The following is an 11952-nucleotide window of genomic DNA, read 5'->3' as shown; positions in this document are numbered from 1 at the left end:
TTCTTATTAAATTTTTAAAGAAGCTCACATAAACTCTATTTAATAAAAGTTCAATAATAAAAAAATTAATTTTGATGTATATAAACAATTTTATATAATTATTTAATTAAATTTATATTTTCAGATAATATTATAAGTAATAAATTTAAAAATCAATTACTTCAGCTGATTTAATAATATTATAAGACTGAATGACTAAAAAGACAAAATTCTCTTTTAAGACTTTTAGTAACGAAAGTAAATATAATAATAATAATAATAATAATAATAATAATAATAATAATAATAATAATAATAATATAGTATTTGGTAACAGTAATAGATGACTGGTCTGGTTGGTTGCTTGGTTTTTATTCCTTATTCTCGTTTGTGGAGTGGAGAACACAACGCCACCTCTCTTTCCTTCTCTTCTCTCTCTCTCTCTCTCTCTCTCTCTCTCTCTCTCTCTCTCTCTTGTTTTTATTATTATTTTTATTTATAATAATTAAATTTTATCATTTATTGTTGGTGTTATTATTGTTGTTGTTGATGTAGTTAATGTTGTTGTTGTTGTTGGGGTTGGAAGAAACTTGATCTCATAACAGAAAGAAAGACACACAGAAAAAGAGTGAGTGTGTTTTAGTGATACTGATGAATGAGTGTTGTGTGCAAATGGGGTTCTATATTCTCATACCTTCTTCATAATCATGTATAATTACTCCAACCACACACATAATAATAATATTAATTATAATATTAATCATACTCATAATAATAATCTTCATCTTCATATATGGAATTCGATGCTGCAATTCCCATGTCCCGTGAAGGCATCCCTCAAGGTTTGTTTCTTCCTTCTATTTTCATTCTTATCATTCTTCATAACTCATAATCTCAATTCTATTCTATTCTATTCAATTCAATTATATTATATTTTATTCATTTTTTCCCCTTATATTAATTTCTGATCATGTTGTGTTTTTTATTCAATTAATTAATTAATTGATAATTTTTTTTATGATCATAATTCATCATCATCACATACCTTTTTTTTTTGTTTCATATTTCATTGGTTTTTTTTGGAGGGTGTCAAAAATTAGTGGGATTTGTCAAATGCTATTATCTGAGATCTGAGATAACCTTAGCTAACAACCTTAGCCCCTTGTTTTTTGGTCTCTGGTATTCCACATAAAAGTTCAACAACTATCTTATTTTTTTACTAATATTTTGTTATTTTTTAGTTTTTTTTTTTCAATGCTTCCTTATCAGTTATTAGTCACTTTGGGAATGTTCATAGTCATCCTTATAGCCATGCCATTTGTTTCTGATGTTGAATTTTGACTGGTAAAACCCACAATCAATGATATGGCATGTTTTCCAAGCTCTGAATTGCTTAACAAAACCTCTTTACTTTATTTAATTTTTAATTTTAATTCATATAACTAAGTTTTATTGATATGTCTCTCTCTTTTTTTTTTGGGTACTTTTGGGTTTTAATACTTTGAAGTAGCTGTAGTTTCATGATAACCTGTTATTATTAGATACTTCATTAATCAAGGTAGCAATATATGGAAACTTTTTAAACTGCTTCATTTATCAAGGTGCAATTTATGGAAGATTTTTAAACATATTTAGCTATGAACATTTATTGAGCCTTTGTCTTCACCAGTTTTTTCCCCCAAGAACCTACAGTAATAGGGCATGGCAGCTTTTGAAAAGTCATGGGCTCATAGCTTTCCCAAACTGGTTTTTAGTGTGGTTTTTGTACAGAGATATCAATTTGGAGAAGAAAATGTACTTGGAAGTTTTTATTTCATCCAAGTAACTTCTTTTTCTTTTTTTTTTTTCTCACAGGATGGGGCCCTTTATGCCACTGCCATGGTAAGAAGGGGCCCCCATAAGTTTTTTTTTTTAATTTTTTTTCTTTATTGCATCATTATTGTCTAGCATGCATGACTTGGAGTTCTTTTAGTTTTTGAGTAAAGATTCTTTTTGGTAGTCGACTTTGTGAGTATGATTCATTTTAGTCTTAGACAGATCGAAATGACTAAAATGAATGATGCTCACAAAATCGAGGACCAATGCGAAGATTTAATCTTTATTCTTCCATTTCTTATGCATTTTCATGAGCCAAATTTATATTGCATTTGATTTATTGATTTACAATAACAGAAGAGTATGAGAATGAGACTAAGTTTGAACTCTGATTGTGGTTATCGTTATTCTTTCACTCTTCGATGGGTTTAGTTCGATTATTTTATTTTATTTTTGAGAAGCTGACCTGTTCATATGACATTATCTCAGATGCAATGTGGCAAATGAACTTGAGGTCGAGTGAAACGATGGAACCTGGACCTTATCCTGAGCATCCAGGAGAACCAGATTGTTCATATTACATCAGAACAGGACTCTGTAGATTCGGAGCAACATGTCGATTTAACCATCCTCCTAACAGGAAACTGGTAGAAACTCATATTGTGATTTTAAGTTGATAACATAAGTGTTATGAAGATTGTTGACACATGATTATTTGGCTTTTGTATTCATTCATTCCATAGGAAAAAGAATAGTTTGTAGCTGTTATAAAATGTTGAAACTTGAATGAAATTATCTTTTCTGTACTTTTGTGATCATTGTCTTGATCACTTATCTGATTAGTTTTTCTTCAAATACCATTAGGCTATTGCCGCTGCACGGATGAAAGGAGAGTTCCCAGAAAGGATAGGGCAGCCAGAATGTCAGGCATGTACTTGTTTCTCAATGAGTGCATAAGGTGCATATTGCTTGTTATAATGTGCATGCTTTTTAAGGTGGTACTTTATAATAATTTTGGAAACTATAGCAGTCTGCATCGGCTAAAACAATTTACAGATGACCTTTACTTTAGTCCGCATGACAAGTGTCTACAATATCTTTTAACTTTGGAATTTCAAACAGTTTGGTGAATGGAACTAGGGCAAAGGAGATCATAATGTTAATGGGAGTTGCATGTACATCTATTTTCTGTACTGTTGTTCCTAGAATGGTTCATATGCAGTTATCTGAAAAGTGGCATAATTCGGGTAGGAAGTTAACAGCATTTCAATTTGCTTGTGTATGCAGTACTCTATCAAAAATTTTGAGGCAACTGATTTACATTTATATTGTATTAGTTTAATTTGAGTTTTCATTGGACTAAAATCTAGTTTAAAATAATTTCTAGTTCAGATGTGCTCCCCCCCCCCTTTCCGCGCATGCGGGTGTTGGGGTGGGGTCGGGGGGATGTTCACTTTTTCGCTTCGTCTGTCTTAAGAACTAACTATTCTTTGTATTTACACAATTCAAAACTTTATTTACCAACACTTAAGTTAATCATTGATGTCTGCATGAAGTATAGGCAGCGAACAAGGAGAGGGTGACTTTATATCAAGCTATAAATTGTTGTTTTTGTTTGATTTTCGTATTTGATGTTAACGCCAACCTTATTCTGCTAAGCACTCATTTTTGGCCTTGACATAGTATGTGTGTGAACCTTCATATTGTAAACATCAACCACCATCTTACAAAATACTGATCTGAGTTGTGTTTTCCAGTATTATCTGAAGACAGGAACTTGCAAATTCGGAGCCACATGCAAGTTTCATCATCCTAGAGACAAGGCCGGGATTGCTGGAAGAGTTGCTTTAAATATTTTAGGCTATCCACTCCGCCCGGTTAGTTGTTCAGATTTGTGTACATTTGTATGAGTTGTATCTAAGGCTAAGATAGTAATGTTCATTAATTTGCTGCAGCCTATTTTTGTTTTTATCACTCATTTAATTTTACACCAGTAACTTGCTTGATACACTTTTAGACTGAAGATCTAATTTGGTTTTTCGGATAATAGTTATGTATTCTTTGTGTACTTCTATTCGATATGAGTATTACGAACCCTTACGAAATTGTTGATATTATGATTTAGTCGTGTAAGTACATACATATATTTGTTGTTGATGCAGAATGAGGCGGAATGTGCTTACTATTTAAGAACCGGACAGTGCAAATTTGGGAACACTTGCAAATTCCATCATCCTCAACCAAGTAATATGGTGCTTTCAATGCGCAGTTCTCCTGTTTATCCCACCGTTCATTCTCCAACAACGCCAGGTCAGCAGTCATATGCAGCAGGAATTACAAATTGGTCGAGTTCATCCTACATTGCTAGTCCACGCTGGCAAGGTCCGTCGAGTTATGCATCTTTGATTCTACCTCAGGGAGTGGTTTCGGTACCTGGCTGGGGTGCATACAATGTAAGATCATTCTTCTTATGATGTAACACTTTTGTGCTTCGTTTCTATCATTATTTGTGCATTGCTATTTGAGTCTAGATTTGAGAACTTGACATTGTTGAGACGAATCCTAATGGAACATGCACCTTTTCCAGGGTCAAATGGGATCAGACAGTACACAACAATCAGTTGGAAATGGTCAAACATATGCATCCTCTCGTCAAGGCGAATCGGCAAATGCAGGATCCCAAGGAGCATATTCTCAATACCGTTCTGGATCAGTTCCTGTAGGTTTCTATGCATTGCAGAGGGAGAACATATTTCCTGAAAGACCTGGCCAGCCTGAATGCCAATTCTACATGAAGACCGGAGATTGTAAGTTCGGTGCAGTCTGTCGTTTCCATCATCCGCGTGAGAGGCTGATTCCTGCTCCTGATTGTCTTTTGAGTCCAATTGGCCTTCCTTTACGTCCGGTAAGTGGAACTCTAGCTATTGAATACTACATGCCAAAGTCATTGTTTCATTAAGTTAGTTGTCGGAAGTTATGGACACAAAATAACAAGATACCATCACGAGAAGGATGAGTTACTAGTAACCATAAAATGACTAAATGTTAGGGTGTACAGTGTCCTAGTTTTGTGCGTAACATCATATAAATCGTATAAATCACAATACATGGCAAATCCTTTTGTTGATTATTCATGAGCATTAATTAGGTGATGCATGAATACTTGAATTTGGGCAAAGAAGAATTGCAGTTTTAAGTATAACCATAATCTGAAGCTAACTTAATGGTTTGAACCATACATAGAACTGAAGGTAGAAGACATGATCAAGGCCAACCAGATTGAATTGTTTGAATTATGCGTTTTCCTTGCTGTATTATCAAATTATGCTTCTTGATTTAGCATATTATTTCCAAAATTTGTCTCTATTATCTTCACATTTATAATCTTTTGATTGATATTTTGTGCAAGCTGATAGAGCTAGTGTCTCATTTCCTACAGGGAGAGCCATTGTGTGTCTTTTACTCGCGATATGGTATATGCAAATTCGGCCCGAGTTGCAAGTTCGACCACCCCATGGGAATCTTTGCCTATAATATGTCTACATCACCCTCAGCTGATGCTTCAGGACGACGAATGTTGGGTTCTTCATCAGGAACCGCGGCATTAAATTTATCACCAGAAGGACTTGTTGAGTCAGGCTCTGCGAAGCCAAGGAGGCTTTCGTTGTCGGAGACTAGACAACTTCCTTCCAGTGATGATAACATTGATGATGAGGGATAATGATGTCTCTTGGAAATGCATCATCTGCCTTTTACGATTTTTTTTCAGGGGAGAAAAGGGTAATCTGTAAATCGATTTTCCCGTTGCTGGAGATGTACAGAGTTCATGTTAAGCTGATTCTGCCAACCTGCTATTGACCGCGGTTACCGGATTCAGTTTTTCTGGAATTTCATGCTGCCAGATTGTATAAATTTCACAAAATACTTGTCACATTTGGTTCAAAACCTGATGTGAACATTTCTTCTGTCCTTAAAACTGGTTTATCTATTTAACATTTTGCCAATATGTAAAAAATGTTTCTGGAAATCTATAATAATCAGGAATTTGGCTCCTGGCTGAATCTTTGTTTCATGCAGGTCTGAAATTCATTTCAAACGCTTTTACTTTCTCCGGGGAAAAAAAAAAAAGTTCGGTTTATACCGAACTACTTTGTGTGTATAGAAAATCATTTTCGCTGGCAGCCAATAGTAGGATGTTCAATATCCTTTTATGATTCATATTTTTTGTACATTCCTAGCCAAGTTTAACAGAACTCCAAGCAAGTCGAAAGTCGAAAAAAGCTGCTGTTTCAGAACTTAACCTGTAAGCAAGACTTTCCTAGCATATATGTGTGTATGTATATGTGTATTTCGTTTGCTTGATTTGATTGCCCTTAACATGGTTCATTTTGCAGAAGCTGAAGGATAAAGAATCTAAACTGTGAATTTTAGAGGCAGAAGAAGCAGAACATGTGACTGTTGTTTTGGCCGAAGGTGCTCGCAGCTTGCTCTTTTGATTCCGAATGGTTAAAGGTGGGTATCTTGGCATTTTCTGGCTTAGAATTCGGTTTACAATTCACATGCAACTAAATCATAGATTCATAGTTGGGAATTTGAATCTCTTTTCATGGAGGCTTTGTAAAGCAGCAGCAATTTCTGTGGCTAAAGATGCATGTTCTTTGATATTTTTCGCCACTGAGTCTGATGCTTGTTATGAATAAGTTCATGCAGGTACATGGCCAATTCTTTCTTTCTTTCTTTCTTTTTCTGATTCTTAGAGAATTTTGTGATGAAAATTGTCATGTCACAATTTGTGCTAATCTTTCTTCTTCTTGGGAGTCTTGGAACAACGATTGAGTTATCACCATATAACCTCAAGATCACGGTTTTAAGTCTTGGAAACAGTCACTGATGTAATTATTAGTTTAGACTGCGTATATTACACCCTTTGGATGCGGCTCTTCCCTGAAACCCTGGGTTAACACAGGATACTTGTTCACCGGGCTGGCTTTTTTTTTTCTTCTTCCTTAAGATATTGGAGACAAACTTAAAAAAATTGTCTCTATCTTAGACTAATTTTAAGATAATTTTTGTGGTTTCAAAACAGTGACATAAGATAAGAGACATGTCCGTTTCTAAGCCAATTTTTGTAGATGTTGACAACTGTGTCCTAAATAGGTATTCTTCAAATAATGAAAACATATTTGAAAAGAACAATTTATTGAATTTGTTTCCATAATTTGAAACTTCATACTATTTCATGTGAATAGAGTGTTTCCTTGGTTTAATTAATTTAGTTGGCTTATGAATCATGTAGATTCTGAACCACTCAATAGGTCCTTTTATTTGTTTTTTTAGTTTATTTTTTATTTTAATTAAAATGGGAAAAAAGGTTCAGATTGCATTTTTTCCTTTTGTGGGAAAATATTCTGTATGGAGAATATATTTTGAAAGAATTGGATAATAAGCACCAAAATAGATGCTAGATGCTGAATATATATATATATATATATATATATATATATATATATATATATATATATATATATATATATATATAATGTAAAGTAGAGGATGATTAAATTTGAACGGTTGTTTTCTTTCTTTCCCATTATTGCTATTTCATTGTTTTTATCTATTTTTATCTTTATTTTATTTATTTATTTTTTGTGGATTCACAAGCTTTTGTCTCTAGTTCAGTGCATGTACAAATTTTTAGAACTGAGATTCTCAGGGAATATCTGTTTTAATCTTCGCTAAAAAAAAAAAAAGATTGGTTAGGAAAAGGAATGATTATCCATCATCATAATGTGTATACTAAGCTAATTATGAAGGATACAAAAGTTATAGGGGCATTTCGGTAAGCCAGCATTTTAAAAAAAAATACATAAAAGGTTAAAAACTTATTACTCGTTATAAAGATTAGTTTGCCTATTTGCTATTTATTATTTATTCATAGATATGATTTGAAATTGACTGTATTTTTTTAATCATTAATAAGTCATCTGCAACTACTTTTGTAAATAGATGGATCTCTTTGAATTGCTAAATTCTGTAAATTTTTCCCCCATGATTTTGACATTTTTTTTTTATATATTGAATTATGAGCGATGAATTCTTTAAAGATGACTTAAACTATATGTTATACATTGTTGAGCATTTTAACAAAATGTTAGTGATGTTTTATCTTTTCGTAATTAAAATAATATTTTTTTTATAAAATGTCAATGATGTTTTGTATTATTATCATAGCAGAGTAAACATCAAAATAGTCAAATATTTTCATATTTTAGTCGATTTTGACACCCTTAAATAACTTTGAGAAGCAAAAAAAAAAAAAAAAAAGTAATGGAGATAAATGGTGGATGTATTTAAAAAAAAATATAACAAAGGATATATTTCATAGAAACACCAACAAAGGCGTGGTCGTATTTTATATTGAAATTATCTACCTTGCATGTCACGTTTTTAATCCTTTGAGTATTAAATATGAAATTCAAGGCTCTACGGGAATAAGGCCAAGAGAAAATTATGAACTGTCCGTGAAATGAGTAAATTAAAGGAGTGAAGGTCTAATTTATTTTTTCATATAAAATAAAATATCTTGCTTTTAAATAAGAAAATTATTCTCTTTTATAAATTAATATCTTTGTTAAATATCTTCTTGAGACCTTTTTTCAAAAAAAAAAAAAGATTGTATTTATATATATATATATATATATATATATATATATATATATATATATATATATATATATACTTATTGAAAAATACTTTATGTTTATTGTTATACATATTTAATAAAAAAATAAACTAATAGATACCCACATTATGTCAATATACACTAATATCTATAAACAACATTTTATTTTCAAGAACTCGTAGTGTTATTTGAGCTTAGTGGTCTAATACCAAATGTTTAATTTCTTGTATAATATTCAAAATTTTAATACTTATTATATTTTTTATATCAAAAGTAGTAAAATGAAAAATTGAAAAGAGATGAGAGTCAAACACATAATTCCAAATTCGATTGATACATTGAAAATTTAGGTCCTACTGCTTTATACCTAGTATAAAAAATATTGTAATAGGATAATTTATGAATTTCAATACCAATTTGCGGTTGCTCTAAACAAAGTAATGAGATCCAGTCCACACTCAACATTAGAGACTTTTTTTTTTACACTTAATTTTCTGCCTTTAAGACATTAAAAAATATGGTTTGAAATTTTAATGCCGGACTAAGAACATAAAAAATAAAAATCCTATTTTATAAAATTATTTGTATGCATCTAATGTTATTAAAAATTTAATTTTGCATAAAATATTTTTTTATATTTTTAACAACTGCTTTAACAAAATTCTTTCAATAACAAATAAAATTTTGACTTTTTAACTCGAAGATAATTTTTTTTGACTTTTTAAAAACCTATTTGTATTTATATATTTTAAGCAAAAATTTAGATATTTTACATTTTAAAATATAAAAGATATTTTTATATTTTTAATTAATTAAAAAATTATTTCTTTTCGAATTATAAAATTAGAGATTTAATTCTTTTTTTTAAATAAAATAAAATAAAAAGGCTAAGCATAAAGCCATAAACTGCATAGTGCCCTTGATTCCTTTTACACCTATGAGTGAGTGAGATGAAAAGAGAGAAGAGTTTGATGTGTTCCTCAAACTCAAACTAAAAAAAAAAATAATCTCATTTTATGTTCTCAGTCTCACTTCTCTCGGTAACTGAACTGTGCTCTTCTCTTAATTAAAGGGAACACACAGTGCCTCATATTTCAAAGTGAAAAACCCTTGTTCTTGTTGTTGTCCTTATCCTTGTCCCTGTCTCTGTCTCTGTCCCCATCGCTTCTTCTGGTTCTCTCTTCCAACTCATTATAGTTCCATTTTGCCTACTCTTTCTATTTTCTAGTACTTCCTCTTCTACTCTCTTCAACCTTGCAAAAAAGCTAGCTATTTTAGTTCTGTTTAGTTCAAAAGCTCAAACATTTCTACATAAATAGGAACCAAAAATTACACATTTATGATATATTACAACAATTTCAAGTTTTTGCAGACAGGACAAGGTTTAAAGTCCCTTCTGTAACACAAACCTAAGACAACTAGATTCAGAAGAAGCATTTTTCAAGTGACCAACCAACCAAGCATGATTCCTTCTCATGGCCTCATCATCTCTCTCATTTTTGTTTCCATCATGGCTAATGAAGCAACCTTAATCCATGTGAGTTTTCCTTACACACACACACACACTCTCTCTCTCTCTCTCCATAAACATCCAATTTTGCTTCTTTTTTTTACCCCTTTGTTTTTTGTAATGTGTTCATGGATCTAGATGCATTTTTCTTTTGTTCCTAGTGAAAATTCTCATCTGGGTAGTACTGAATTCTGAAAAAGTTTGGTTTTTTTAGCATGTGGGTTTTGCTAAATTTTGAAAAAGTTTGGTTTTTTATGATTAGGAGGCAAATGGGTCATTTCCCATGGTACCTTTGATGGAAGAAGGGAAGAAGAGTGGGTTGATGATGATGATGAATGAGAGCAGAAGGAAGCTTGGAAGCTTCCAGATATGTGCTCTCTGCACCTGCTGTGGTGGTCCAAGAGGAGTGTGCTTGCCCTCTCCTTGTTGCTATGCCATCAATTGCAACATTCCAAACAAGCCCTATGGATTCTGTTCATTCACTCCCAGGACCTGTAATTGCTTTGGATGCCATCTTTAAAATTCCATCCCCCCCCTTTATCATTATAATTCTTATTTATAATAATTTGAAAATTGTGAAGGGTTTGTCTCTTTAATTAATTCTGTTTCAACTGTGAATGGGAAGAGAAGTGGAGAATATCTGTCCTTGATTTGTTTTTTTAATCAATTAATTATCATTAGTATTATGAATATTTTTTTTCTTAAGCTGTTACTGGGATTTTTTAGGGGGAGGGGGGTCATGGAAACAGCACATTGTCTTATTGTCAGAATTTAGCATTATATATTTATTTATATGATTATATATTATATTGAAGTACATAGTGAATCAGGAAGGATTGCCCTTCAAGTGGAGATATTGGGGTTGATGATAAGTTTTAACTTTATGAATGAATATAGTAATGCAATTGCTCAGTGGGCATGTCTTTTGGCTAAGACTTGCAAGTTGAGAAGAAGAAGGAACTTTGGGGTTTCTTGCTTTATAAATTATTTCATTTGTTTATGCTAGTAGACTGCAAAATTGTAAGGATTTGTTTATTCAATGTTATTATATGTGAGATTTATGTCTAGTAATGTTTTGCTGCTTCAATTTCACTCTCTCTTGATTGTACTTTGTAGCATATAATATTATTGTGACATACTAAACAAATGTCTTATCTTGATAACTATGAGTGTATATACATTGCTTGTTTTCAAATCAAGTGCAACAAAAGGAAAGTTGTAACCAACATTGTAATAACCAAAGTGAATTAGTAGAAGAGGGAACCCTATTGATGATTTGAGTGGTCCCAAAGAAATTGATATATAAGGGTTAGTCCCTTAGATGGGAGGGCATATGGTTAGCTATTTTTTGCTCTTATCTTAGATAGGGTAGAGGAGAGGGACTAAAGAGTGCTATAATTTTGGCTGAAAAAGCCCTTCTTGGTTGATGTGTGTTTAATTGGTGATGGTTGAAGATATAGATGCCAAATGATTTAAATGCATATTGGTGTATCCAACTGTATAAGTATTAAGCTAGGTGGGTGGTTGGGGTTGGACTAGGGGCAATTAAACCCCCTTAGCCTTTTGCTACAAAAGCTTCCTGCATTTTATCAACTTGTTCCTTTAATCAACTTTTTCTTTTTATATATATGGAAGCATTTCAAGCATTATATGAATACTGGTGTTTCAGTGATTTTAGTCCTTGATTTCAGTTATAAAGATAGTGAAATTTACATATAATGGAAGTTCAAATTCTTTTGGAATACTTAAGAATTTTCATATATATAAGCATTAACGTGTGTGTATAATTAATAATATAATACGAAGTATTTATTAGTAATAGTAGAGTTTGAGGATGAGGCTAATGGCTGCTATTATGTTAGTGAAGGATTTGGTTTTGCATATGAATGTGGTGTCTTGAGAATAGTGTTTTGAGAATCTTTCTGACTTCATTTTGCAACATCCCATGTGCTGTTCAAATCATAAT

The 11952-nt window shown here is 31.9% G+C and overlaps 2 protein-coding genes across 3 annotated transcripts; both read left to right on the top strand.

Annotated features, from left to right (window-relative positions):
- Nucleotides 1-366: 366 nt before the first annotated feature.
- Nucleotides 367-6960, top strand: LOC130974174 (zinc finger CCCH domain-containing protein ZFN-like). 2 transcript variants are annotated; one of them, XR_009084436.1, is made up of 8 exons: nucleotides 367-821; nucleotides 2284-2441; nucleotides 2659-2721; nucleotides 3552-3671; nucleotides 3957-4247; nucleotides 4382-4699; nucleotides 5234-6097; nucleotides 6189-6960. XR_009084436.1 is itself a non-coding variant. In XM_057898938.1 (7 exons), exons 1-7 carry the CDS (start codon nucleotides 773-775, stop codon nucleotides 5513-5515), a joined length of 1281 nt encoding a protein of 426 aa, XP_057754921.1. In that variant the 5' UTR covers nucleotides 367-772; the 3' UTR covers nucleotides 5516-6110. The 2 variants fall into 2 exon arrangements, 1 of the variants encoding a protein (XP_057754921.1); XM_057898938.1 differs by lacking the exon at nucleotides 6189-6960 and having other exon boundaries at nucleotides 5234-6110.
- Nucleotides 6961-9463: 2503 nt separating this feature from the next.
- On the top strand, nucleotides 9464-11059 carry LOC130976339 (uncharacterized). Its single transcript, XM_057901188.1, has 2 exons — nucleotides 9464-10013; nucleotides 10249-11059. The coding sequence occupies exons 1-2, from the start codon at nucleotides 9939-9941 to the stop codon at nucleotides 10504-10506; spliced, it is 333 nt and encodes a 110-aa protein (XP_057757171.1). The 5' UTR covers nucleotides 9464-9938; the 3' UTR covers nucleotides 10507-11059.
- Nucleotides 11060-11952: the final 893 nt, after the last annotated feature.

The sequence above is a fragment of the Arachis stenosperma genome, chromosome 4 (genome assembly GCF_014773155.1).
Source record: "Arachis stenosperma cultivar V10309 chromosome 4, arast.V10309.gnm1.PFL2, whole genome shotgun sequence".
Classification (NCBI taxonomy): Eukaryota; Viridiplantae; Streptophyta; class Magnoliopsida; order Fabales; family Fabaceae; genus Arachis; species Arachis stenosperma.
Note: the sequence above shows the minus strand (reverse complement) of the source record. Positions and strands in the feature narration are given on the sequence as shown.

Excerpts from the sequence above, each read along its gene's own strand:
- LOC130974174 (XM_057898938.1), top strand. The coding sequence starts at position 773 with ATGGAATTCGATGCTGCAATTCCCATGTCCCGTGAAGGCATCCCTCAA. Across the intron at positions 822-2,283 it reads CCGTGAAGGCATCCCTCAAG|ATGCAATGTGGCAAATGAAC; the intron begins GTTTGTTTCTTC and ends ACATTATCTCAG. Across the intron at positions 4,700-5,233 it reads TTGGCCTTCCTTTACGTCCG|GGAGAGCCATTGTGTGTCTT; the intron begins GTAAGTGGAACT and ends CATTTCCTACAG.
- LOC130976339 (XM_057901188.1), top strand. The coding sequence starts at position 9,939 with ATGATTCCTTCTCATGGCCTCATCATCTCTCTCATTTTTGTTTCCATC. Across the intron at positions 10,014-10,248 it reads ATGAAGCAACCTTAATCCAT|GAGGCAAATGGGTCATTTCC; the intron begins GTGAGTTTTCCT and ends TTTTATGATTAG.